The sequence below is a fragment of the Corvus kubaryi genome, unplaced genomic scaffold (assembly GCF_017639235.1).
Source record: "Corvus kubaryi isolate FWS band 111438036 unplaced genomic scaffold, C.kubaryi_AGA036_p1.0 37387, whole genome shotgun sequence".
In the NCBI taxonomy this organism is placed as follows: Eukaryota; Metazoa; Chordata; class Aves; order Passeriformes; family Corvidae; genus Corvus; species Corvus kubaryi.
The window spans coordinates 2,163,655-2,189,127 of NW_024581129.1; the positions used below are offsets into that span (position 1 = coordinate 2,163,655).

The 25,473-nt window shown below is 39.9% G+C and overlaps 2 protein-coding genes across 5 annotated transcripts in view; one reads left to right on the top strand and one right to left on the bottom strand.

The window, feature by feature from the left end:
• CYTH3 (cytohesin 3) overlaps positions 1–6,824 on the top strand; it is a 48,937-nt gene extending 42,113 nt beyond the window's left edge. For 2 of the 3 annotated variants that reach the window (XM_042036842.1, XM_042036843.1), the window contains exons 10-13: positions 2,250–2,328; positions 2,410–2,481; positions 2,615–2,769; positions 3,380–6,824. In XM_042036842.1, coding sequence (XP_041892776.1) covers positions 2,250–2,328; positions 2,410–2,481; positions 2,615–2,769; positions 3,380–3,452 — 379 coding nt within the window. In that variant the 3' untranslated portion in view covers positions 3,453–6,824. The remainder of the gene's footprint in view (positions 1–2,249; positions 2,329–2,409; positions 2,482–2,614; positions 2,770–3,379) is intronic. The other variant, XM_042036841.1, reaches the window with a different exon arrangement.
• A 1,029-nt stretch (positions 6,825–7,853) lies between these two features.
• USP42 (ubiquitin specific peptidase 42) overlaps positions 7,854–25,473 on the bottom strand; it is an 18,407-nt gene continuing 787 nt past the window's right edge. Inside the window, exons 1-17 of one of the 2 annotated variants that reach the window (XM_042036836.1) lie at positions 25,218–25,334; positions 22,174–22,411; positions 21,221–21,421; positions 19,973–20,083; positions 19,702–19,804; positions 19,470–19,537; positions 19,236–19,306; positions 18,614–18,696; positions 17,208–17,319; positions 16,683–16,823; positions 16,380–16,480; positions 15,791–15,929; positions 14,418–15,146; positions 13,991–14,076; positions 11,757–13,253; positions 10,996–11,288; positions 7,854–8,961 (exon numbers count right to left, since the gene is read on the bottom strand). In XM_042036836.1, the coding sequence (XP_041892770.1) occupies positions 8,921–8,961; positions 10,996–11,288; positions 11,757–13,253; positions 13,991–14,076; positions 14,418–15,146; positions 15,791–15,929; positions 16,380–16,480; positions 16,683–16,823; positions 17,208–17,319; positions 18,614–18,696; positions 19,236–19,306; positions 19,470–19,537; positions 19,702–19,804; positions 19,973–20,083; positions 21,221–21,421; positions 22,174–22,402 (4,005 nt within the window). In that variant the 5' untranslated portion in view covers positions 22,403–22,411; positions 25,218–25,334 and the 3' untranslated portion in view covers positions 7,854–8,920. Of the gene's footprint in view, positions 8,962–10,995; positions 11,289–11,756; positions 13,254–13,990; positions 14,077–14,417; positions 15,147–15,790; positions 15,930–16,379; positions 16,481–16,682; positions 16,824–17,207; positions 17,320–18,613; positions 18,697–19,235; positions 19,307–19,469; positions 19,538–19,701; positions 19,805–19,972; positions 20,084–21,220; positions 21,422–22,173; positions 22,412–25,217; positions 25,335–25,473 lie in introns of those variants that run through there. The other variant, XM_042036835.1, reaches the window with a different exon arrangement.

Consider the following 25,473-nt stretch of genomic DNA (forward strand, 5'->3'; position numbering starts at 1 on the left):
AGAGAGGGAGTGTTGTTGGGAAAACATTCAGCAAGCTCAACTGCTGTTTACTGCTTGGCAATTCATATTGTTCTGGGAGTGTGTGTTTTAGGTCTGTTGTTTCTTTCTCAAATTATAAATAGGTCTTCTTTTAAATATATGGTTATTACTGATTTTTTTTATTGTGTTTTGGCATGATATCAGAGTTTATGAGAAGCACTTTTGTTCAGTTTAAGCTGCCTGTGATAGTAACCTGTTTCCCTGTTTGATCCATTCTCTCTCCTGAGCTGTTTTTCTGCTAGAGCTGGGCAAGCCATGACCTCTGATAGCTGATATTGACTGTTAGCCTGGAAAACATGGTGATGGTTTAGGGCCATAAAAATGTTAAGTGATGTTAATCTGCTAACCTTGGAGAGCAGAACGTGACTTAAAGCCATGGCAGTTGATCCTGGGTTATGTGAACACGAGTCACGTTGAGGTGGTGGCAGGGAGTGCCCTGGCAGTCACCGTGACTCGGCGGCTGCTCTTCCATTGGTCTGGAAGTGAGTCAAGCTTGAGTTCATCATTCCTAGCCCAAATACTTCCTGATACTTGAACCAGCTCTCGGTCAAGGTGGTGGGGAATTTTTCTAGTGACTTACGTGCCAGTTTGAACATCTCTGCAATGCTTTATTTACCGATCTGTCACAGTGGTTGTACTAAAATGCCACCAGTTCTTCCCTCACTGTCTCCAGTTCACTCAACCATTCATTGTGTCACGGCTTCTGCATCTTGCACTATTTTGCCTTCACTTATTTCACCACACCTGCTTGCAGATTAAATTTTTCTTAAGATATGAGTGCGTCTGGTGGAAACAAAGTTTGAGTACATTGAATGTTGCAGTGTGTTAGCACTGGGTTATTGTGCAGGTCATGAAACCCAGCAAAAGGAAGGTACAATGTGCCACATACTTGGTCTGCAATGCAAATATGCAGTAGATTGGTATCAAGAAATGTCATGATATCCCTAGAATTGTTCTTTAATATGATTTGGATTTCTGTATTAACCAAAAACCCAGCTATCTTAAGCAGAACAAAAAGATTAAAAAATTATGCTTATGTCTTAAATTTGGTTATATCACTTGGATTAAACTGGGTGTCTTGTGTGTATTAATGGTGCTCTTTTATGCACAGGTGTTCAATAGCAAGATCAACTATTTTGAAATGTTGGCTTAATGAAATTAAATACTGCTGAATGGATGATGCACAGGTGGTGACATAATCCTGAAGTCAGATAACTATGGTGTATCTAAACCTTTAAACTAATAACACATGAATGCTTTATCTACAGTTGTCCTTCTTGGAAATGAGTTTTAAAATAGTGTAATGTGGGAAGCCAGGTGTGTTCTGAAGCAGCCAGTGGCAGCAAAACAACTGAAAGGGCCAAAGCAATACTGTTTCTAAAAAGAAACTGTTCCCTACAGGGTGACATTAGCAGGTGTAAAGAAAAGGAACTCTGTGGTTGCTGTTGTCTGAACTGTTAATGAAGGAAAAATTGGCATTTTTGGAGCAGTAGCTATTTTTTCTGTCAAGTGTACTCAATGATATAATGACCCATGAAGATATTTTAAAAATACTGAAAGATGACAAATTAGTAAATATGGTATATTTTGGCATAGGATTTGCTCCTCATTGATGACATCATATTTGTTCTGTTAGTGATGTTCATAAGCACCTTACACACTTGACATTAAATCTGAAAGTAAAGACACGTTCTTAATCACGTGTTTGCTTGTGAATGGAGTGACAGGAAGGTGGTAAAATGCCCTTAATTTTATTGATGGGACCTTTCCCTTGCCCCAGCCAAGCTGTCCAGGGGGTTGCTCCTGTTGCTGGGCCCAGCTGCTGGTTCTGCAGCCAGTGCTGGTGTGAGTGAGCAGCTGGGGGTGTCAGACCAGCCCAGGGCTCCCTGGCAGCACTGGCTGTGTCCAGCACTCTGCAGACTTGGGATTTTTGGTGCAGTGGACATGTGTGAGGGCCTGGACAGAGGGAGCAGGTCTGGCCACTGATGGTTGCCCACAGCTCTTGTGGCTGATGGCACCTCCAAAGCTGATGCTGCCTCAGGACAAGTTGCAGTAACATGTTCCTTTAACCTCCCTCATCTGTGCCTGATCCATTTACCATTAAGCAATTAAACCATACTTTGAGAAATAAGCAAAACTTAATTATTTCCTTGCCCATTGTTGAAGCCCTGATGGTAGCACATGTTTAATTCTGGAATCCTTTTGTTTGCAGGGGGAAGAGTAAAAACATGGAAACGGAGATGGTTTATTCTGACTGATAATTGCCTGTATTACTTTGAATACACAACTGTGAGTATATATCATGGTGAATTCTCTTTGTAATCAAGACATATAAGTAGCCAATAATGTGATATTTTCCTAATTTTTTAGGACAAAGAACCTCGAGGAATTATTCCATTAGAAAATCTTAGCATAAGAGAAGTTGAAGACCCTAGGAAACCAGTAAGACAGTTTCATATTTATTTTCTAAATGAAGATAAGTAAACCATAGGGAACTTAATCGTACTGTTAAACGAATTTATTTGTCAGTTTTGTTTTGTTCTTTCAAATTTATTACTTCATTTCTACCCTCCAGAACTGCTTTGAGCTCTACAACCCCAGTCATAAAGGTCAAGTAATTAAAGCATGTAAAACTGAAGCTGATGGTAGAGTGGTGGAAGGCAACCATGTAGTGTACAGAATATCTGCTCCCACCCCAGAAGAAAAGGAAGAGTGGATTAAATCTATCAAGTGAGTTTAAAGTTTTAAATGTTTTTCAGAAATGAAGTATAAGCTCTTTTCAGAGTATGATACTGAGAGAATTTGTTGTAACTTGTTTGAAGAACTCTGATGTGGCAATGTCCTCGAGGATTAACAATGAGCTCTGCAGGGTTGATGGATGAAGATACAAATCTCCTGTTACTCTCTGGTCCTAAAGAAGTATTGCTGCTAACTCAAATGAGGAAAACAGGATTTACTGTTTTATGCAAATGTAAAACCTTGTGTGAATTGTCTTTAAATCTAATTTTATTGGATTCTTACTTCACTTAATAATTAAGTTCAGTAACGTGTTTCTTAAGCATGTTCACAGGCAGCTTTAAACTTCCACAGCCTGACTTTATCTTGAAAGGTGTGTTAACAGACCCACTTAAAAGAAATAAATAATAGTCAAGATGTGAAGATGTGAACTCTTTACAAATCACAGCTGAATAGCATCTTTTGCTAAAGAAATACTTGTGGTGCTTAGAAGTCAGCCATCCATCTTATTAAGAATGTGGAGTCATCCACAAGGATGAGAGGTTTTAGTTTTCAAAACTAGGTATTTGTTAACCAAACTGATGATTCCTTTTTTCTCTTCCAGAGCAAGTATCAGCAGGGATCCCTTTTATGATATGCTGGCAACAAGGAAACGAAGAATTGCAAATAAGAAATAGAACATGATCAGCAGCTTGTAAAGCTGCATCAACCAACAACTGAGCGTACAGTGGAGAGATAGAAGAAATTGGACAAACTAAGTGAAGACAACTGTAAATTTTATATATATATACATATATATACATTTTATTATGGCATAAAAACTTGGCAAAACTTTTTCAGGGTAAATAGTTACTGGCATATAATTTGAAGCAAGCTTCAAATCCCAGAGAATGATTATATTGGAACTTAATGCAACTGAACACATGGAAGCCTTGTTTTCACTTACATTAGTGACAACTCCAGTTTACTTGGGCTGGGAGGGAAGGAGTCCAGGGCTAACACTAAAATGTCCTCTACCTGTTACCTGAGCACATTTCCCATAAAAGGAGTGATTATAAGACTTTTGAGTTCTCACTAAAGTGCAGCACCAACAGTGGAGCAGGGCATGATCTGGCACTGCATTTCCTGTAAGCAGAAACCTCACAATCCCAGCGTCAGTTTTCAAGTCGTGTGTGTTTCACAGTAACAGCTGAGTGCAGCTTTCATTCAGGATTCCTCTCCCACCTTCATGGAAATAGCTTTTCTTCAGAAACACAGTGACTGGCAGCTCAGCAGGTCCCTCGTGGTGCCAAAGGGTTTGTCAGTGTGCACTGAAATACAGGCAGGGCCCAGCAGCAGAGGTTTGAGCCATGACACAAAGTACAGATGTGGTCTGGTGTTTGCCAGTTGGCTAAAATACACTCCTGCCTGCTCATACACTCACAACAAACACTAGGGTTTAATGACTGGTTTAATCTGTTTTTTATACAGTAACGTCCTTCTTACATTTGAGATGATGTAGTTTGATTAACACTAAGTTGCTACTAAAGGAGAGAGATGACAGGGCTTGTGTGATTTTAGGCCTTGCGTGTGAAAACACCCCCAGATAATTTCACATGCATTCAATGTTTTTAAAGGGAAGAGCCAGGAAGGTGAGCTGTCTCTGTAAGATGCAGCCCTAGAGAGTTAAACAAGCAGGATTCGCTCCTTTGCTTGATAACAAACTTTGGGCATACAGAGTTCATGCAAGTTCATACAAGTTCAGCATTTTTATTGCATTCTTAGAGGCAATTTTCAGATTTGTGCTTCAGCAGTTAAAATTGAAAAAAATAGATATTTTTACTGAAAAATAAAGTATTACACATTGATTGCCTGGTGCAGCTAGGCTTCCCCACAGGCACGTGTGTCTGTCTTTGAAACTTGTGGAAGATCTTTCTGTGGTCCTACTCATGGGTCTTTCAGGAACACATCAAGTGCTGCAGCAGATTTTACTGCAGTGCTTTTCTGTTGATAGCACACATACTGTTCTTAAGGTAAAGCCCCTAATTCCACAATGGGCGCAGGAAGTGGGAGGTTTTGACTCTACTGCTTCTGTTACTACTCAGTTTGGGAAAAACTTGTTGAGCCTGAGCTGTGCCTACTGTGCCAGTGGATGCTTTGGAGACCCAAAATGTTAAAAGCAGCTTTGCTTGTTGGTTACAGGAGCATCTCTGGGTCGGTTGTAGCAAGATGGGCTGCAGTGGCAAACCCACAGACTTAGCAAGTTGATCTGTTTGAAATCTCCTTTGAACTGTGAGGGAGAGTCTGTTTCACTGTTCTGTCTTACTGATTTGCCTTGTTTTGCATGGGGTGTCAGCCGTGTGAGTGTTTTGCTTTATTGCATGTTTGCAAAAGAGGCTGAGAGGAGAAGAACAAGGTAAACTTTCCTACATTTTAGGTTTTCCCCCCAGCGTGTGTGGAACTGCTTGGGTGAATGTTTAAATCCAAGTGCTTCCAAAGGAATACAACTCAGCCAGAAGGGATAGAATCCTTGAGTAAGTGTCAGTGTGGGGATATCTTTGCTTAATGGAACACATTTAAACTCTTTATAGAAATGAATTAAGTTTTGTGTCCTGTGTTTGCAAAGCAGCACAATGATGGAGCTGCTGCCAGCACTTGTTTTGAGTCTTCTGTTCTGCAGTGACATTTTGTTTTCAAGCACTGCCTACATCAGTCATAGCTGTGGACAAGTAGATTTGTAATGCAAATAGTGACAAGCCAAATCAGTGGTACTAGAGAGCATAAAGGTGAAAGGCAGCAAATACAGTATTTCTGGAGAAATGTGAGATTACAAAAGCATTAATAAGCCATGAAGCACTTTTGTATCAAATCTTCTGAAATACCACCTTTGAGGAAATCTATTTATTTAACCAGGTGAGGATGTCTGCCTATAAGCATGAAGGAAATGCCTTGAGAGTTCATTTGCTGTATTTAGTTTGAAGTTCTTATATCCAGCAGAAATAATTATTTAGAGTGACATGTAACTGAGGCTATTATAGCAGGAAATACATTATTTCTTAGCATTGAAATGCAACATCTTAAACAGCTACTTGTGGTGCTCAATGTATCTATTTAATTTACCAAAGCTAATGGAATAGCGTTTGTGTGTGTGTGTTTGTATTTGATTTCAGATGCTCTTTGTAACAGTATTAACAGGGGAGTGAAACTGGCCCAAAATTTCCACTGGCCATGAGGCCAGTAAAACAAAGTGGCTTGTGAAAATTTTGGCCATATCAGGTACTATCCACGAGGGTGAAGAAAAATCTCTCAACCTTTCCCTTTTTTATTGGGCTTCAAGTCCAGGGGTGGCTACTGAAAGTGGCTGCTCAGTGGCCTAAAGCAGGATCTGTTACAGTTTGGCCATGCTGAGGAAAAGTCCTCTGGGGACAACAGATTCTCCCTTCCTGCTGCACTGAAACTTGAGTGATTCTTGAGCTCTTTGCTTTTGACTCTGCCCTTTACAGCTGCAGGGGCAGTGAGAGCCACGGTGCCAGTGCAGCTGGAAGGGAGCTGTACACAAAACTTAAGCTCAGCTGGACTGACTTAAATTTTACAATATTCTGACAAAATAAGCTCTGTGTCACTTAACATTTTGAACCGTTTTAAGCTGGTACAAAACTGAACCTTTATAAACTGAGCAGCATTTATAATGCTTCATATATAAAAAACTGCATATTTTTAAGATTTATTACATATCTATGTAGATATGCTTGCTGGAAAAGCTGGGTCTGTTGTAGACCAGATGCTACAAATTAAGACTTGTGGCTTACCAGTTTCATTTCTATATTTTCTTGGAAAATGTTTCTAGCTAGAGTTTAAATATAAAATGTAAATACTGTACAGGTATGTATTGATATGAGTATTACTTGGTGTACACAAGTGATTTGCATGACAAAATATTCTGTATCAATCATTGTTAAAACGGTGATGTTCTTATGTAAAGCCACAGCAATATTAATGTTCTCATTTAGCATTATAAGACCTGTTGCTTAAATCTGTCAGTTTTCTCAGAAATAAAGTGTGTAACTGTACTATCATGTATCTCCTCATTTACCAGGAATAGATGAGAGGCAGTTGCTGACTCTTAAGAGGTTAAAGTTTAATTTTATGACTGCTCTTGTAAATAAAAGGCCTCTTTTCCCTACCCCTTAGGCACAGTAATTTGAATTACCAGGTTTAATTTTTCAGAGAAAAAATCCTTCAACTGCAAAATGTTTCAGTGCAGTGTGTTACCACATGAGTGTGACTCCAGTAAGAGCTGGTTTCCCTTGAGAGCCACCCTAAATTGAGGTATTTTATTTTGTCAGTTCCCTGCCAGGAGTTTCAGTCAGATGTGAGGGGCAGAAACGGATCTGTGCTCCTGGAGTAGATTAATTAGTTTCCTCAATTAGCATTTAGAAACAGGTGCTGCTGCTCCACAGCTCTGGGGCAGTGTCACCCCATGTGCCCTCCCTGCTCCAGAGCCAAGTGAGGCTCTGAAGGGAGGCACAGCAGCAACACAAACTCCTTGAGACACTTGTGCTGGAGTTACTCATCAGACAAAGGACACACCACCAGATCTTGGAGCCAGAGGACAGAAGAGGAAAAAAAAGCCAGATACAGGACAGGAATGTTGGTTACTTTGCCATGTTACTTTATGTAACGTCACATCACTGTTGCCATAGGAACATTATGCAGGTACATTATGGTTTGGCTTTGTGGTGTTCTCCATGTACTAAAATAGTACTTTTAAGTATTAGTGAAACATTAACCTTGCTCTTTTTTGCTGTTTTTTTTAATTGTTTTTTTTTTATTTTGTCACACACAATAAGAAGCTCCTGCTGAGCTCCCAGCCTGGTGCCTGGCTGGGGCAGCTTTGAGTTCAAAGGAGAAGCCTTCTGCATCGTTGTCTGGGCAGCTGCAGTCCTGGACTACTGATCTTCTCTGGCTCACATCAACAGCATCTTCTCCCCTACACTGAGAGGAAAATGTGACTTCTGGAGTGTCAAACATGCTCTGACAGCTGTCAGCTCCCATGACACAGTGCACGTTAAATAACTCAAGTAAAACTCAAGTAAAAATCCATTTTAACTTTGCTGTATTTATATACTATATAAATTTTACATGCTATATATTTACAGTGGGGCAAGTGCTTTTTATCTTTAAAAAAACAAAGATCAAACTTTAGACATCTCTGAACAACACAGCTTGTATAAACCAGACAGATTATTCAGATGAACTGTATTTAATACAGGTTCCCCACTCATCTCCTGATGCAGGACCAGTGAATAATAAGTGCATCACAGTTTGATAGCATTTAATAATAAAAATAAAAATCACAGTATGAATTTGTCTGTAACTAGACACTTTAGAGAGACAAAACAGACAACTGAGACTTAAGACAAATGACAGTATATTAAGAAAATGTAATAAAAACATATGGAACAATATACAAATAGTCTTGAGAGATACATTCAGAACTGCATATTTGTTGTTTCACAATGCCGAAACCCAGAAGATTTTCTTCAGATCTTGAATATAACTCAAATGTGAAGTAAATTAGTTTCTAGTGTCAGACCACAGAAAAAAATGAAGCTCTTGCAAAACTTGTGAAGTTTTAAATAAGTCTTTAAATTAAATATACAGACTGTCAGTTGCAACTTTTATAATTCCTGGTCGCTCTTGCACCAGATGTCTTAACTTGGAGTAACATTACATGAATAACATAAAGTCAACCTGAGTCTGTAATTAAGCAGCATTTGAGATGGTCTATTCCAGGGCATTATCTCAGCACAGTGAGATATTTATGTGGTAATTTACAATGTTCAGCAGTTGTAAAAAGTTTTCACCCTTTTGGATTAGAAGTATATTTTAAAAAAGAAAGTCTCAAGTTAAAAACTAAAAAAAAGTTCTTATATGGTAAAATTCTGTACAGAAATGTTAAGCACCACTTATGACTGGATTTTGTCTTGATGGTAATTGATAATAAATTTTAAGTTTTGATGGTCAATATTGGTAATGTCAGGTTTGAAGGTAAGAAGTCGTTGAAGGTAAGAAGTCATTGGTTTTGATGATGAAAAGTTGTTGGTTTTGAAGGTGAAGGGTTGCTGGGGTTGGTGGTCAGAAGTCATTGGGGTTGGTGGTGGGTTCAGTCTGAGTATTGAAGGCTTTCATCAGTCAGCTCCACATCTGAAAGGCAAAAGGAAGCAAGGTCAGGCTCTGCTGGGACATTAAACAGAAAACTGTCTCAGGCTTGATTTCTATAAGGCTCAAATCTTCCCCAGCTCCATCTGCTCCCTCAGTACAGGATCCAACCTCCTCACACACCAACTGCATCCCAGTTCTCAGCTAAGGCTGCTGAACAGGACAGAGCCACCTGCTTTAACAGCAAGTGCTGGACCGTGGCTGAATCAAATTAAATTTAAGGTCTGCCCAAACAGCATTGTTGTTTTAGTAACAATCTTGTGGTCAGGCTGACCAGATCTTAGCCACAAAGGCAGAGCCCTCAGAAATTTGCTGGAGAGGACATGTAGGAATGTAGGAAAGAACTGCTTCAAAGCTGCTCCTTCTCCCATCCTGTGTGAATTTTTCTTAAACCACAACTCAGCACTAAGCTGTTTTCATCCTTATTAATTCCTTCAAAATAACAGGAGTTGTGGTGAAAAGGCACAACCTCACAATTCCTCTTCAGTGGTTCCACGCCTGTCCCTACCTTGTTTGAGAGGTTCAATACTCTAAAAACACAGCCCAAGTGGCCTCTTTGGAAAGCAGCTTTCATTGTTCAGAGACTTCTGAGACCCATTAAAAAAAAAACAAACCAAAAAAACATTGACCTTCCAGAAGATGGAATTAACATCCATGCACTTGAGGAAATACTAAAATTCTCAAGACTTGAAAAAATTGCTTTTGCCAGCCCTCGTCTCCCCTCGAGTTGTGAGGGGCGAGTTGTGCAATGGATGAACGGCTCCCTCCCTGCACAGCCCAGCACCCCCAGTGCCCTGTGAGCACCGCAGGACACTGAACTCCTCACTAAACCTGACTGGTTTGGAAAAACCCGAGTTTGCCATCTGCTGGCCAGAAAATCACTAAGGCCAAACCCCTACTGATCACAAGCATTTTGTTCTGTTTAGTTCCTGATTTATCAGCTCGATAACCTTTTAGTGCAATAAGGGTTATTTTGGACATGAGTATTATAAAAGAAATCTCTTTTTACAACATTAGGATTTGAAAGACCTCAACTCAGTTCTTAAATTTTCCTTGTTAAAGAATAATGGGTGAACAATCAGCTTTCCTTCCTGACCATTAACCCAGTTCTTAAACCATGGGTAGGTATAAAACGTAGAAAATTTGACAATAAAATTTGCTTTTGGATAGTGAGCTGTCTTCTTCAGGGATTACTTCACTTATCTTCGAGTAAAATAGATAGCTGGGGGATTGTTTCGGTTTTTTATTAAAATAGATGGGTAACTGGAACTGGTTTATGTCAGATAATAGCCATTTAATAATATTTTATTTCTATAATAAACACTTCTGTTCAGCAAAAATTTCATGGGAGATGTTGTCAAGTTTGATTTTAGATGTTGAATTTGTTGCAGTATGCAATCATCTTCATTGCATAATTTTAGAGCTAATTAATTTAATTAATTTATCTACTGTGAGCCCAAGTTGAGATTATGACAAGCAACAGCTGAGAGCTCAGTGTAAATTTAGTCAGGCACACAAATTCATATTCAGGTTTTTTGTAAGAAGCACCAATCAGATTTTCTAAATATTAAAAACTGGGGAAGAGCTGTTTCCTCAGCCCACTTCTGTGTATTGTTTAAGCCTATGCTAACAGAAAAACCCCACAACGGAATAAAACAATAGCAGGAATTTAACACTCTCCAGGTGTTTAATTGTGAAGTGTCCTCTGGAGGTTTGACAGCTGTGCTTAGGAGAAGGCAGAGCTACACCTGGACCAACAATATTTCAGTATCATCACCAACTTCTGTTACTCTGAGTGAGCAACCAGCACTGTTTCTATGCTCTGAACAGCTGAATGTGGTATTTTACTTAAATTACAGAATAGTTTGGGTTGGAAGGCATCTTAAAGATCATCTATTTCCAACCCCCTGCCACGATAGTGTTTGGAAGCCATGATAAAACCCAGGAATTTTATCACACAAGCATTTAAAGATGGTTATGAATAACCAGGAGTCCTGCCAGCATCCCAGGGCCCCTTACCTCTGACATACTCATTGGATGCCATGGAGCTGTATTTCTTGCTGTCACCTGCACCAGAAGGCTTCTCTTCCTTGTAGGGTTGTTTACTGCCCTGGTTTCTGTATTGCTCACATAAATGGTCATCTGGAGGATGGGATTCTTCCTTCTTCTCCCATGTTTTCTTCTGGAAACGAGGATCTAAATATTCCAATAAGTCTTTCAGTTTCCTGTCATGCTTCTTCTTTTTCTTCTTTTTCTTATGTTTGCGATTGTCATTGTCAAAGTGGAGCACAGAGCAATCCAAATCATAAAGTCTGAAGGAAACATGCAAGTTAGAAAAACAGATGTGGCACTTGATGTATATATGAAATGTTATTTATTTACCACAGGTGACGACTTGCAGAGTGTCTGCTACTTTGTGGTAATTTCTGCACATCTAACTTAATTTAGATGCAGCAACCTTAAGCCCTCAGAATGAAGGACAAGAGGTCCTGGTTTGTACACAAATCATTAACAGGCATATGGGGAATTAAAAAAAAAATTAAAATTGTAACCTAACCAAGAACGGTGTGCAGATGTTATTCTGACTACATTGTCCAGCTCTAGTGTTCTAACACAATTCAGCAACATCTTTCCTATCTTCACTTGGCCAACCTAATGACATGATCCCGTCACATTATGACAGAAAAGTTACTTAGAAACAAGGAAAAAAAGGCAGACATGAGAAATACCCAGAAAATAATTAGGAAAAAATTGCTGATTATGCTGGAATCCTTGCTTACTTGTAATCCTTCTCTCGATGTTTATCTTTGGACTTCTTTTTCTTCTTGACCTTCTTATACTTTTTGATTCTTTGGTCATCCACCTTTCGGCATTTCTTTTCTATGTCACTTCCACTTTCTTCTTGGTGGGAGTATTTTCTTTTGCTATTTCTTAGTTTTTCTTTTTCATTTTCCCGGGAAGAGTCCTCAAAATTTGAGTGAGCTGACACTGGTGGAAGTGTGTGCCTTTCACGAGAGTATTTTTCCGAGTGCTGCTGAGGTACTGAACAGTGGTGGAAGTTTGCTCTGTGGCTGCTGAAGTGATGCACATCCTCCTCTCGGGAGAGTGTGCTGTGAGCCCATCTGCTTTTGCAATGATAATCCTTGTGTGACCTGCTGTAAGCTTGGCTCAATTTGTCATAGTCTTTATCACAATGAGAGGACTTCCTCTCCCTACCATCCCTTGTTCCATGGGAGGAATAATAATCACTGTAGTATCTGCATTTTTCCCATCTCCGTGGTTCATCTTGATAGTATCTTTCTCTAATCCAAGGTCTGTCTCCTTTGGAATAATAATACCTATTCCTGTCTGGATCTGTCCTTTCTCTGCTTCGGGATCTGTAACGAGAATATTTTCCTGAGCTCCTGCCATTACTGGGACTGTTTCTTTCATTGTGGGAGGATCTGTACTTGCTCTCACTGCAATACTCCTGCTTATGACGGCTTTGCTTGTTTGTTTCCATGCTGTGAGAGCTCCTCCTCCTGTGGGAATGATCATCTGGTTTGTTTCTGGTTTGCCTCTCCTTCTCCTCAGTGTCCGAGTTTTCTCTCTTCCTCCGGTAGTGCTCTTTGTCAGTTCTTTTAGAGTCGTGGATTTTTTTCTTATTTTTTTTCATATGTTTATCATCTTCTTCACATATTTTATTACTCAGTCCCTCATCTGCTCTAGAAAATTGACTTTCCAATACTTTATCCAGTTTTGTAATAGAGGAGTCATTAACGGGTGGTACCTCTACATAGTTATTAGAAATGTCCTTTGTATCTTGGCATTTATCTGTAATATCTAGAGATGCAAGTTTTTTAGAACTACATTCAATGTCAGGCTTTATAGAGGAAGTTTGCCCTAATTTCTCTTTGCTCTCAGGAGACCCTTTCATGTACAAAGGATTTTCTTTTGAAATGAGTTCAGGTTCCTTTGATCTTCTTAGTTTGTCTTTATCTCTGATGTCTTCAGACTCGCACTGCCCAAGGAATTCACCTTCAGTATCCAAGGATTTTTTCCTAACCTTGTGCTGACCATTAATATTGAGATGTGCATTATCAGCTTTTGTTATAATACTTTCAGCAACTTCTTCTTTGGTAAAAACAGTTTCAGAATCTGATTGAGTAAAAAGTTTCTCAACGTCACAGCTGAAGTTGGAAGAAACCTTCCTGGAATCTTCATAGGCAAACAGTGCTTCCATCACTACAGTTTCCATAAGACCATCATTGTCAGAAGATTTCTGAGATCCAGAGACACTGCATAAAAACAAAAACATATTTTTAACTTGAAAAAGTCCATCTAAAAGATATTAGGAGTAAAATCTCCTAAAGTAAAAAAAAAAAAAAAAAGAAATAAAAAAGAAATAAAAAAGGTGGCTAATGCAAAACTCTGAAAGACATTGTCCTTAGAAAACTATTCTTACACCTCCCTCTGCTCCCATGGAGAGTTTTTCTTTTCTCCATTCTTCAAGTCTTGCCTTGAAAAATCCACCACTTTTAGGCATTTTTCAAATAACACACAAGCAAAATTGAGAGAAAATCCCCCTGTTTTAATTAGAAACCCCAACACATCCATCTCCTTCCACTTGCAGCTCTGAATCACATCAGTAGCCAGAAGAGTGATATTTGCTCTCCCCCCAATTAGAAAAAAGGTAAACACACAGATCTCCCACTCTCTCCCAAACGGGAGAGCAGATTGTGGGAATTTACATTCACTCATCCTAGGATGCAAAAAAGGGAAAGAGGAATAGAAAAGTATTCCAGACAATGGAAGAAAAATGTAAAAACATCCTGTGAAAGTTTTACAGGAGTGAAACTGTCTGCCTGTATTTAGTATCAGAATAATGTGTGCCCAGTGCTGATGTTTGCAATACCACATGTACAGTGTGGAATTCTCTGTACTGATGTAAATCTCTTAAGTAGTGTTAGTAGAGGGGTAAAATAATAATAAACTTGTATGAAATCTTGTTTTAATCAGTGTGTACTCATTTTACCTTTTTTCCTCTGACAAGCTGTTCAACTGGCTGTATGTGAGAGATTCTAAGATACCTTGAGGATCTGGTGACAAAGCTTTAGGCATCTACAATTAAAACACAGAAGTTAACAATCAGAAAGAAAAAGCTATTTTTAGTAGAAAACTACTGTTGTTGACAAACTTCCAACATTAGATGTTAAACAAGATCACACTGAGCTACCTGCACTACTCCCACTTTACACGTCATCCCCCACTTCGCTCAAAAATGTATTTTATGAAACTTTTGAAGTCTTCTCTCCCTGAACTTCTCTTATGTTGACATATGTCATGTGTCAGCTCAGCTCTGCAAATTCAGTGGGATAACAGCACAAAGGGTTAGAATGTAGTGCTCATGAATATTGAATATATCACAGGTGAGGAAGTCCAGAGGAACAAACGTAACTCACCATTTCAAGCACTCCATTTGCTTTAGAGAAGAAAATCTCAGAAGGTTTAACGGGTTGGACTTGGCAAGTGGAATCATCAAGTTTCAGTCCATTTTCTTTATATTCATTATCTAAACTAATAGCACCATTTAAGGAATCAATTTTTGGCAGCTCATGTTGGGATCTTTCTTCAGCATTCTGACAGGACGAATGGGAATTATGCAATGTACGGACCACCTTCCCAATCAGAATTCCATTGGAAGATATGACGTTGCAATTCCTTTTAAACAAGCCCTTGGACTCCTCGGATTTTCCTGAAGGTTCTGCACCGTATGGGACTGTGTTATCAGAACAGAGCTTAGGGTTTCCATTCACTGCTGGCTCAACAAAGATTTCATCAGGAACCTCCTGCTTGGAGACATTAGTAGCAACTGACACTGTGGCTAGGTTTGAGGTAGGCTCTGCTGCGGAAGAGTTTGTAATTGTGGCTGAAGGAAGGGGCTTCAGATCCTCCTCCTCCACAGCACTGCTCGGACACTCCGCCTGCGACACCGTCTGGCGGGAGGGCAGCTTGTTGTGAATACTGATCGTGATCTTCTGGGGCTTTGAAGGGTCTGTCATTGAAGGCCTGGAAATTGCCCAGTTTTGAACACAAGCTGTTGGTGGAGCTGAAGACGGCCTTTTTACAGCAACACCAACAGTACTGGGATCCTCTTTCAAGGGTCCATTTCCATTTAAGCGACTGGAACTCTGGATTTAATGAGATTGTAAGATGGATATGTTCAAACACAGCATTGCAAGGTTTACAACACTGAATTCTCACTCTAAATAGTTCTACAGATTGCCTCAACGCCTAAGAAGAGACCTCACCTCCCTTCCAATATAACTGCAAGTCCAACAAGTGTGTGTAAATCCTGCTTTTGGTATCAAATGAGCATCAGTTTTGACACCCACCCAAACAACTTAACATTGACTAAAGCTATCCCAAAAATATTTATTTTCCTTTTAAAACATTCTCTGACAACACTGGAATGATTCTGCTGGTACCCAGGAACAAGACAATTTTTTTTCTATCATTGTCTCAACTAAAGTGACAGTGATAGGGACGGGGCTTTTACTTTGTAAATTTAAATTATTTAGGCATTAATAGACGACTTAAATTGTCTCGAGCACAGCTCTCAGTGCTTTAGAAAGCTGAGCTGGAAGAGTAAAGTAACAAAGTGGCAAGGCTGCACAATTTAGGATTAGCTACTGTTTGAATAACTCTGGCTCCAGCATGAGGGCCGTGAAAAAACCTGCAGTGTGGAAGGGACGAAAAAACCCAAAAAAAAACCCCCAACCCCACATGAAAACCCACCATAATTTGGTGCTATAATCTGCCCTGCTCCAATTACCTTGATCATGTGAGGAGGAAGGCGTGGCCCCATAAATGCAGCCTGCTTGCTGTTGGCTCCGCGCTGGCCGAGGAAGGTGCGGGGGTAGGACGGCGCGGGCAGGTAAAAGGCTCGCTCGCCCAGCGTCAGATCGTAGCGCCTTGGGAGACAAGGGCACCTCAGCTCAGAGCTTTGCTTTCAGCCTGTCCCTGGATTAAACCCCACCCTATAATCTCACAGGAACAGTGTATATGACATGAAAGACACATGAGGAAGATTTAGCCAAGACTACAAACTGAAGATTAGATAATAGTCCTCCTACAATGACTTCCCAGAGCAATGCTTCAGCCTCACACCATCTATGGCCATGATTTCTCCTTTTTTCTAAGGTGGCCAGCTACAGAGAGCAGATATAATGCAGTGTACCCAAGAGCAGAAGTTTAATGTCAAGCAACGAGAGATAATAAATGACATGGGGAATTTCCACTTTGACAGAAGTATACAAACAATAATATTTTCCTAGGGTGAAAAGAAAAAGACTTGAACACAAGAAAAGTATCAACAACTTCATAGTAAAAATATTGTGAGCACAACTGGTGTTTGTTATTACCTGATATAAAAAAGTACATAAGCTTGCTGATTGAGAACTGTTTTGATATCAGAAAGCTCTACTGAGGCATCATTCATTCGGTACCAAAGTCCATTACCAGCCTGCAAACAAAGACAGAACAACTTCAGATGAATTGCATGCGTTCCAAAGGACATCACAGATAGAGCACTACAGAACAAAGCACACCAAAGCAAACAAAGCACATGATGCAATGATTTCCCCTAAAGCCAGTGGTTACCAGTAACATTTTGATTTCTTTGCCAGCATATATTTTACCCTGCTAGAAGTTGAGCTGACACCTACCTTTATGAAGCAGAGATAGTGTCCAGCATTACAGTTGAAGCCACTATGTACAAGAACTGCATATAAAGCATAGATGAGGGGTTCTCCAATGGATTGGGACATATATGCTCGAAGATCCAAATATTCAGGGTATTTTACATCCTAAACACAGACAAAGATTCAAACATTATCCTGAAATACTTCAGAGAACAGCCTGAAAAAAACATTTCTACAAACACAGACTAGGGACTTACATATTTTTCGATTCACTTAAAAATGCCTATTCTCAGAAACAACATTTAATAACTTAACTGCAGGGAGCTATTTTCTACAGAATTAGCTCTTTAAGGGTAAGGTATGTTCTTATGGTCACACAGGAACTTTATCACAATTAAAAAAGAAAGAAGCAGCCACTGCTGCTAAGTTGTTGTATCGATTTCTCTTACAGGTACTGCCTGAAAATGTGAACAACTTTAAAATGAGTATTCATCTTTGGGAAACGTCCCATTCTGAGAAGATAAAGTAGCATTCCAGCTACAAACATACCTTGTTGATCTTTCCACCTGTAAAATTTGCAAATCTTTTCAGTGATATTGTGAGAACATTGGAAGAGCGATGTATCGTGTATCTCTTTGATGCTGGGACCATCTTTTTACACCTTTAAAACAAGCACAGACATATTTTTAACAGTATATTCTTTTCTCACCCAGAAGTCAAACAAGTTTTCATCTCTCACACATGCTTATGCTATTTGAATGATATTTGTTTGTGTAATATGTTAGATCTTTTCTTAAATCCATAAGCTGCATTTCAGCTTTGTTAAGAGAGAGAAGATAGGACATTAGAGACAGCTCTACAGAACAAGGAATAAAGGATTTAGGACATTATCTCTTGATAGCCAAATAAATGTCTGAACATGCATCTTTCTTATGCCAAAAAGGTAAGGCTGTAAAAAATGTAAACAAAAATCACTGGAAGGAAACAGTCAGCCATTCTGCAAAGAGGCAGACACTGGACAATATTGAGTTTTCTTGAACTGAGGTTGCCTGGAAAGACACTGAAACCCTCTGCAGTCTTTCAAAACAAAATTGGTAATTTTGTATGTTGCACTGCATACTCAAAGGAGGTACAGACTAAGTCCTGAAATGCAACAATCAGCATAAAGACTGAAGTATGTCACTCTACATTGTGAAGAAAAATACTGCTGAGAGCTAACAAACAGAAAGAATTTAATAGCCTCTTTTCAAACTGATGTCAAAATACAAGGCACAGAATTCCAAACTGATAGTGAAAGCCAGTGTAAAAAAAAGACCCACCCAGAATACAAAAAAAAAAGGTGTAACCTGTATTTAGAAACAAAATTTTCAGGCAGTAGTCTTTATTAGAAAAAATAATGGTAGAAAACAAAAAGGAAACTGAAAAGTAATATAATAGCTTGCCTGCAATGGAAATGACATTGTATGTATACCAAACCTTTCTTTTCAAACTCACAAAAAGACTAAAGCTTCTGGGTTCATGTGTGACTAAGCTGGTGTTGCCTCCCACCCCAAATCCTTGTCCATGGCCCTGTGCTCCAGCTCACCACTTCTTATCAGACACGCCTTTTAACTTCCAGCCATGAGTATTTTAGTGTGCAACTTCACCCTTAGGAAGGCTGACAAGCCCCAGTACAGACAACATTAGGAATAAAAGTCTAATGTGAGCAACACAATTCTTATAACATATTTCCAAATATTCAAACAGAAACATTAAAGTTACTCACTTAGAAACAAGTGCATTATTTTCCAAGGTTTGAATGATTTCAGTATATTAGTTGTGTAAACAAAACTAAATGAAACAGCAAGCCATGTCTGTCTTAATGGTAAACAAAGTCAAGAGATAACTTATCCTCCAAGTCATGCACTGCATTAAACGTGTATCTTTTATTAAAGTGTAATTAATAATAATCTTACTTGCTACACTTATAGCTATTTTCACCGTCCAGTTGTTCTGGTTTCACAAATTGTTCTAGAGCTCTGGTGACAGATGTAACTGCCTGGATGAGTAAGAAAGTAGAGCACTAAGTCACAAGAAATGCAAAATTTCAAGCACTTACAAGCACTATACAAGAGAACCTTGCTAGTTCATACTTAAGTGACCTATTGTGAACAGCAAACACTGTGAAGGAGGAGACAGAAACAGAATTCATTGAGCCTTTACCTCATTTGAAAATGATCCTACTTCAAAATAAATAAATTTTGCAGTGCCAGACAATATCTGTGGTATGCTTTGGCACCAATAATGAGAACAATCAAACCCATCAGTCTGACAATAGATGTATATTGAAGTAGAATAATTGAGAAGTATGATTGTATCACTGTTTGTGTAGACATAATTATTATTTTTCCAGCTTAAATCCAATCCAAACACAGAGAGCATTTCCACGGCTTCCACAGAATAACAAAGTCCAATCCACCCACATCCACCACCAAGTTCTTTTGTTTCAACAAGATATGTTTTTAAGGAAAATGACTTTATTTTATGAAGCTCTATAGGCCTTTCCACATCTCAACCCATGCTCACAAAACATCTTACCTTTATATCCAAAGTAACATCGAGAAATGGCTCGTACGTATCCGACACTGCTTTGCAGTTCAAGCACTTTACTGGAAACAAAATACAAATGCTTAACATCATGTGAATGAGACTAACTGCACGAATTTAAATTATTAGTACACATTACTTTAGTCAAACTACAAATTCCTTTGCTACAGGCAGACAAAAAGACACAGATCAGTTCGGAAGACAGTAGATTTTTTTAAAAAGTACCTCGAGATCTTAGATATCCTCCAAATATTTGATAAATAAGCGTGGTGGCTTGAGAAGATCTGTCTAACCTGGAAATAAATTAGAGTCAGACCTCAGAAGACTGAAAGCACAGTTAACTCTGCAAACAATTTTTGGTTTTATGAAAACCAAGGACATAGATTTTAATTCATGATAGTAATTAAAGTAGTAAGAGGGGCTAAGAAACATTTAAATTTAATTAGTTTATGCTTACTTGGTGCTTCCATTCAAGCAAGCTTTCTGTAAAGCATCAACAGTGAAGCATAAGAATTCATGTGCATCCTCTTGACTGCCAAAATGGAAATGTTTTCCTATTCCTAATAAATAAGAAGGTTATTATACATTTATTTCTTATAGAATGAAAGAAAACACAGATTTCTAAAATATCTCTTCTTTAAAGTATCAGAATTATTTATATGCATCAAATAACTCTTTGAAAAACTAAAACCAAACCAAAACAAAAAAAATAAAGCTATACTACTTACTTTTAAGGCCATTGATAACAGACGTAGGTTTGATGGCATTATTAGAGCAACACAGGACCTGGTTGATGTGACTTTCCATTGTGCACATCATACAGAATCCTTCTACATGACCTAGACAGTGAAAGAAGACAGCATCCCATTCCAGTCAAATTTGTATCTTTTCAGCAATGTATATTTGACTGATTCCAGTCAAATGTACATTGCTAAAAAACAAACCCACCCCAAAATAATAATAATCTAAGTTGTGGGTGCAATGTCCACTCTCTGTGTTACATTCCCTTCTCCTAAGGTGTCAATATCCCAACAGTTTTGTGGCATTTTAATATGCAGAACTGTACAGAATAAAACTCTTAGAATCACAGACCAGGCTGCTCAAAGCCCCATCCAACCTGGCCTGGAACACTCCCAGTGGAAGGTGTCCCTGCCCATGGCAGGGGATTGGAACTAAATCATTTTGAAGGTTCCTTCCAGCCCAAACCATTCTACGATTCTGAATGGAAATAATTTTCATATGGGAACAAAATGCAATCAAACTTCTAGGAATACACATTAAGATACCATACTAGAAAGCATAGAGGTGCCTTAGGAAAAAACCACATTTATGGATATAAAAAGAAGCTGCCCTAGGCTTAAATAAATTCAAGTAGAAAAACAAAATTCAAAGAACACAAATTCCAGCATTTAAAAAACACAAACTTAATTATTTAGATTAAAATCAGCCTAAATTTTAATCCAGCCCCATCCCAAATTTCTATTTGAGTTCATAAGATATTAGTTTGTAGCGCTCTCTAGAATGTTTGGGTTTTTTAATGGGTCAACATTGAACACACAATTTATCACAGTATTAGTGCACTGCAGTATCTCAGCTGTGAACACTAAGAATCTTCAACGCCAGCATCCTAAATTTTATCACCTTTCCACCAGCAGGAAGCCCAAATGCCAAATGTTCATCAAATGCCTTACTTTACAATGTACTTTATTATTCACATGAAGCAAGAAATGATCTTTTCTTTAAGTTTTACCGTGGCACATTAAATTAACAAATTCACTTTATATGCCTCCTATAATTCTGAGCTTCCTGTTAGCAGAATCATAGAACCATTTAGGCTGAAAAAGACCTTTAAGATCATGTGCAAAACCTGCTTCTACAGGCAAAACAGGACAACTAAGAACTTTCTTCACAGAGCCACTGTTTTTCTTTCACCTCTGGAGCTGTCCAACAGATTTATAGTGTTAGAAAGTACTCACATGACTTGGTGTGCTCAAGAGAAAGCATGTAATTGGCAAGAGGAGGCGTGTAGGTCAAACACTGGAGAGTAGAATTAAGGAAACATGTGTTGCCGAGGTTCTGCAGCCCAACTCCAACACTTTGTGTTTGTTGCCAATCCATACAGATTTTCTCAGGTGGAAAAAGAATTCTTTGTGGCGGAGCAATCCCATCATTAACAACTGCAAGAAAACTTTCTTTTAGAAAGAGTTGCATTGGTTTTGTTTTAAAGCAGGTATTTAAAAGGTAGGTTTCTGCAGGAGCAGCCTGAAGAAACAGCTCTACTCCAAAACACAGCAACACACGATGCACAGCTTTAACACTGCCACGTGAATTTGCTGGTCAACACACTGTTTGGGACAACAATTTATTAATCTGTTTTAATTCTTCTAATGCAAGACAAACTACCACTCTATTTTAGTACCTGGTTTCTTTATATCTATATCCTTTAATCTCTTTATTAATTAAATTACTGGTTTTTTCCTTATTGTAACTTCAACCACAAACTTACACTTGTGGTTACACAGTAAGAACTCAGACAGACAAGCAAGTACAGAAAGTAACCCTACAAATATCAAATCTCTTCCTGGGCAGTGTTATTATTCAAAGACTTGTGAATAATGGAAGCCATGAATGGTAAAATGTACTTTTCTCTCCAGAACAGAAGAGACCTAGGTACATCTGTGCACTATGAAAAGCTCCCCTTATTTGATTATACATAAATAAAAAATACTTTACAAATCAATTGTAAATAGATAAAACCAAGTTCTGCAACACCTATCCCTGCAGCTGCCTCAGGGGATGCACAGAATTGAAGTCTATGGCTGAACTCTTGATTCATTGTGGGCCCATTTTATAGCAATGCAACAACTAAAATCTGCTTCTACTTTGGTTTTGTTTTTAAGAAAAAGGAGGGAGGACAAAAGACACTTACCTAGATCTCTTTGGGCAAAAGGCTTTGATTTTTGAGATGATCTACAATAAATATGCCCCCCAGGACCTTTGTCCACAGAGACTTTGTTTGGATCTTCTGTAGGAGGTACCCGGCCCAAACTTGCAGTGCGTGATGTCATTTTTTTAGTACGGGGTTTCATAGATTTGTCAGACCGTCTTGAGGAAGATTTTTTAGACTTTGAAGATTTTGGCTTGTTAACTATGGTCATTGTTCATATCTGTAACAAGGCAAAAGTTCAGTTTGGCATAAGAATGTCCAAAATATTCCAGAAAGGAAAGACTAAGAGAGATCCTGTCACTTAGCCTCAAAGAACTTGAAGAATTGAACAGCTAAAAGTGATTACAAACAAAGGAACAAACCCAAAACTTAAAAAAAAAAAAAAAAAAAAAAAAAAAAAAAATTCCACCCAACACACAACTAAACGCACAAAGTAGCATTTTCCATCAAAACTGTATCAATGTTGCTTTTAACTTCTGCTGAGCTAATGACTGATGGGATTTCTTACACTTTCATGGGGTTTTAAACCCTACCAAGACCTCCTTCCTAAAATAAGCTGTGAGCAGTGGAACAATCACATGCCGGCCTGTTGAGATCCAGCAGGAATTGTCTGGCCAACATGCTCTCACTCCTGGGAACCACACACCCCGGATGACACAGAGGATGGGATATAGCTCAGAAATCTTGGGAAAGGAGAGCAAGAAAACACTTGCAAATTTATTTCCACCTGGGTTTCTTCTGCCCTTCCAAGAAGTATTTGTTTGGATACAATTTTGGCAGCACTCCTTGCGGTATTTTGCAGCCATCACATTTACAATGCTTACTTATCAACCAAGAAGTTGAATTAAAAAGTATATTTTTCAGTTCTAGTTACATGAAGCTATTTTACCAGGGAAAAACAAAAGAGGTATGTAAACTATAAAAAGAAAATGATGAATGCAAAAGAAAGCAAAAGAAATCCTCAGCCCTCAAGAATAAAGGCAACAACTGATATTAAGGCCTTTATAAAATGCTGATTATGTTTCAAGATGGTACCTCTTTAAATATGTGGCATTGTGTGTGCATAGTAAGCTGCTTAAGAATTACATGATCAACTATCAACTCCTATATATGAATTTTTACTACTATCGTACTATATCATGTAGGGCCTTTTTTAAGTTTAGGGAAACTATAAACTTAACTGAGGGTTTAAAGTATAACCTGCTTTGTAATCCTGAAATAACTGAGAGAACAAAGCATGAAGCACTTCAGATTCATAGCACAACTTGATTGCTAATGATAAAATTTTGGGTAGATGAAACAAAGCAAGTAAATCAGAGAACTTCTAGGCCCACAAAAGACAAATGATGTGTGGAGCCTTTAATTAGATTTTCCTCCTCTAAATTTTCAATTCCGAATCTACTCTGTGCACACTTTCCATTTTAGAGATGATAATACACACAAAAAATGAAAATATACTAATTTTACTGAAAAAATAGGACATCCTTTTCCATTTGAAAGACTAAGGTGACAGTTCTTGGGCTCAGTGATTTTCAGGTAAGATCCAGACTTCAAATTGCAGATACCAGTGACATCTCCTTTTCCTGATGGAAAGGGAAGGGGTTCCAACATCATATTTAAAACTCGTTTGCAAGACAAAAACCAGAATCAAGACTGCAGTGAAAAGCAATCAGAAGAATATTATCACAAACAGGCTTTGGCCTTATTCTGACCAGTGAGGGATGCCTCATGTACTTTTAAACTTATTTTTGACAACTGAGTAGCACACTACCAGATATCAAACAGTAAGACACCTGCAAATATCAATGGATGTCAAGAATAACTCAGATCCACCACTTTTAAAAAATGTCAATATAACTAATTTGGATATAACATCTCTGTGATGAAGTAGCACAAAAATTACAAAAGATATTCTTCCTCTCCCGCTATTCAATGCGTGTACAGGTTCTGTTCCTGTACCACTGCTGAACATAAATGCACATTGCCGTGTGTATTGAGCGTTTTTTCCCCGTGCTATTCCCATAACAGACTTCTCCCAGTATGATACTGGAACAGAACAAACAGTTGCTTTCCTCCCATTTGGAGTGTTGCATCAGGGTTGTTTAGACTCTTTTTTCGCAGTCTCATCACAACACGCATCAGTTACGACTTGGATCTAAATATTTATGTTTGGTCTCCGCTTTGCATACAATAAATCACAGCTCAGGAGGGTTTTAGACAAGATCCCGTTCACAGAACCGCGTTCAGCCAGGGAGCATGATTGCGCCTTTATCTCAGTACAAACCAAACGTTTCCAGCAGCGAGTGTAAAAAAACAAGAGCGGCACACGGCAACGCCGAGGCACAAACAAGAAGCAGGAGGCAACTACTCCAGCAGAAGCCCAGGCAGAGCCACCTCGCTACATCACCGCACACGCCGCCGGGAGCAAAACAACCCGGGGCAGTGCGGAACACAAACACACACCCCCCGCGCTGCTGTTACTTTAGTTACAAAATGAAAGGCAGCAGAGGCAAAAGTAATTAATGAGTTTACCCTTGCTCAGCAGGCGGCGGGAGCGCCCGGCGCGGGACAGCTCCGCGCTGCGTGTCCCGGGGCCGCTGGTTGTGGCGGGACCGAGCCCGGCGCCGTGAGCGCCTCGCTCCGGGCGGCCCCGAGCCCCGGGACCCCGCTCACAACCGACCCGCCCGCCCCGGTACCGCCAGCGCCAAGCCCGCGGCACCGACCCGGCTTCCCCCGCTCTGCCTTTCGGAAGAGTCCCGGTTCCCGAAAATGTTGTGACACCGACAGTAAAAGGCCGCTGGCAGGGGCAGGGACGGGCACCGCAAGCAACATGTCCGCGCTCAGCGCGGCAAGAGCCCAAACACACACAAAACAAAACCCACTCCGACACGCAGGCGAGGGGTGCCGGGAACCGGCCCTGAGCGAGCCCCCGCCTCGCCCTTCTTCGTCACACCGCACACCCGCCAGACCCCCCAGCCCCGCGGCTCCCCGCCCGTGCCGTGCCCGCCTCCCGGCCCCGCGCTGACCTGTCCGGGCCCGCGTCCCATCCCGGCCCGGGGGCAGGACCGCGGCGGCGGCGCCCAACGGCGGCTCCGTGCCCATGGCAACGCGGAGGGGGGGGAGAGGGGGGCGGCGAACCTAGCGCGGAGCCCCCCGGGCACGGGGCGGAGGGGCCGCGGGAGCCGCCACCGCCGCGCCGAGCGGGAACAACGCGGGGCCAGGCGGGGCACAGCGCCGCTCCCGCCGCGGGACGCGGGGCCGGGGCGTCCCGGCCGCCCTCCC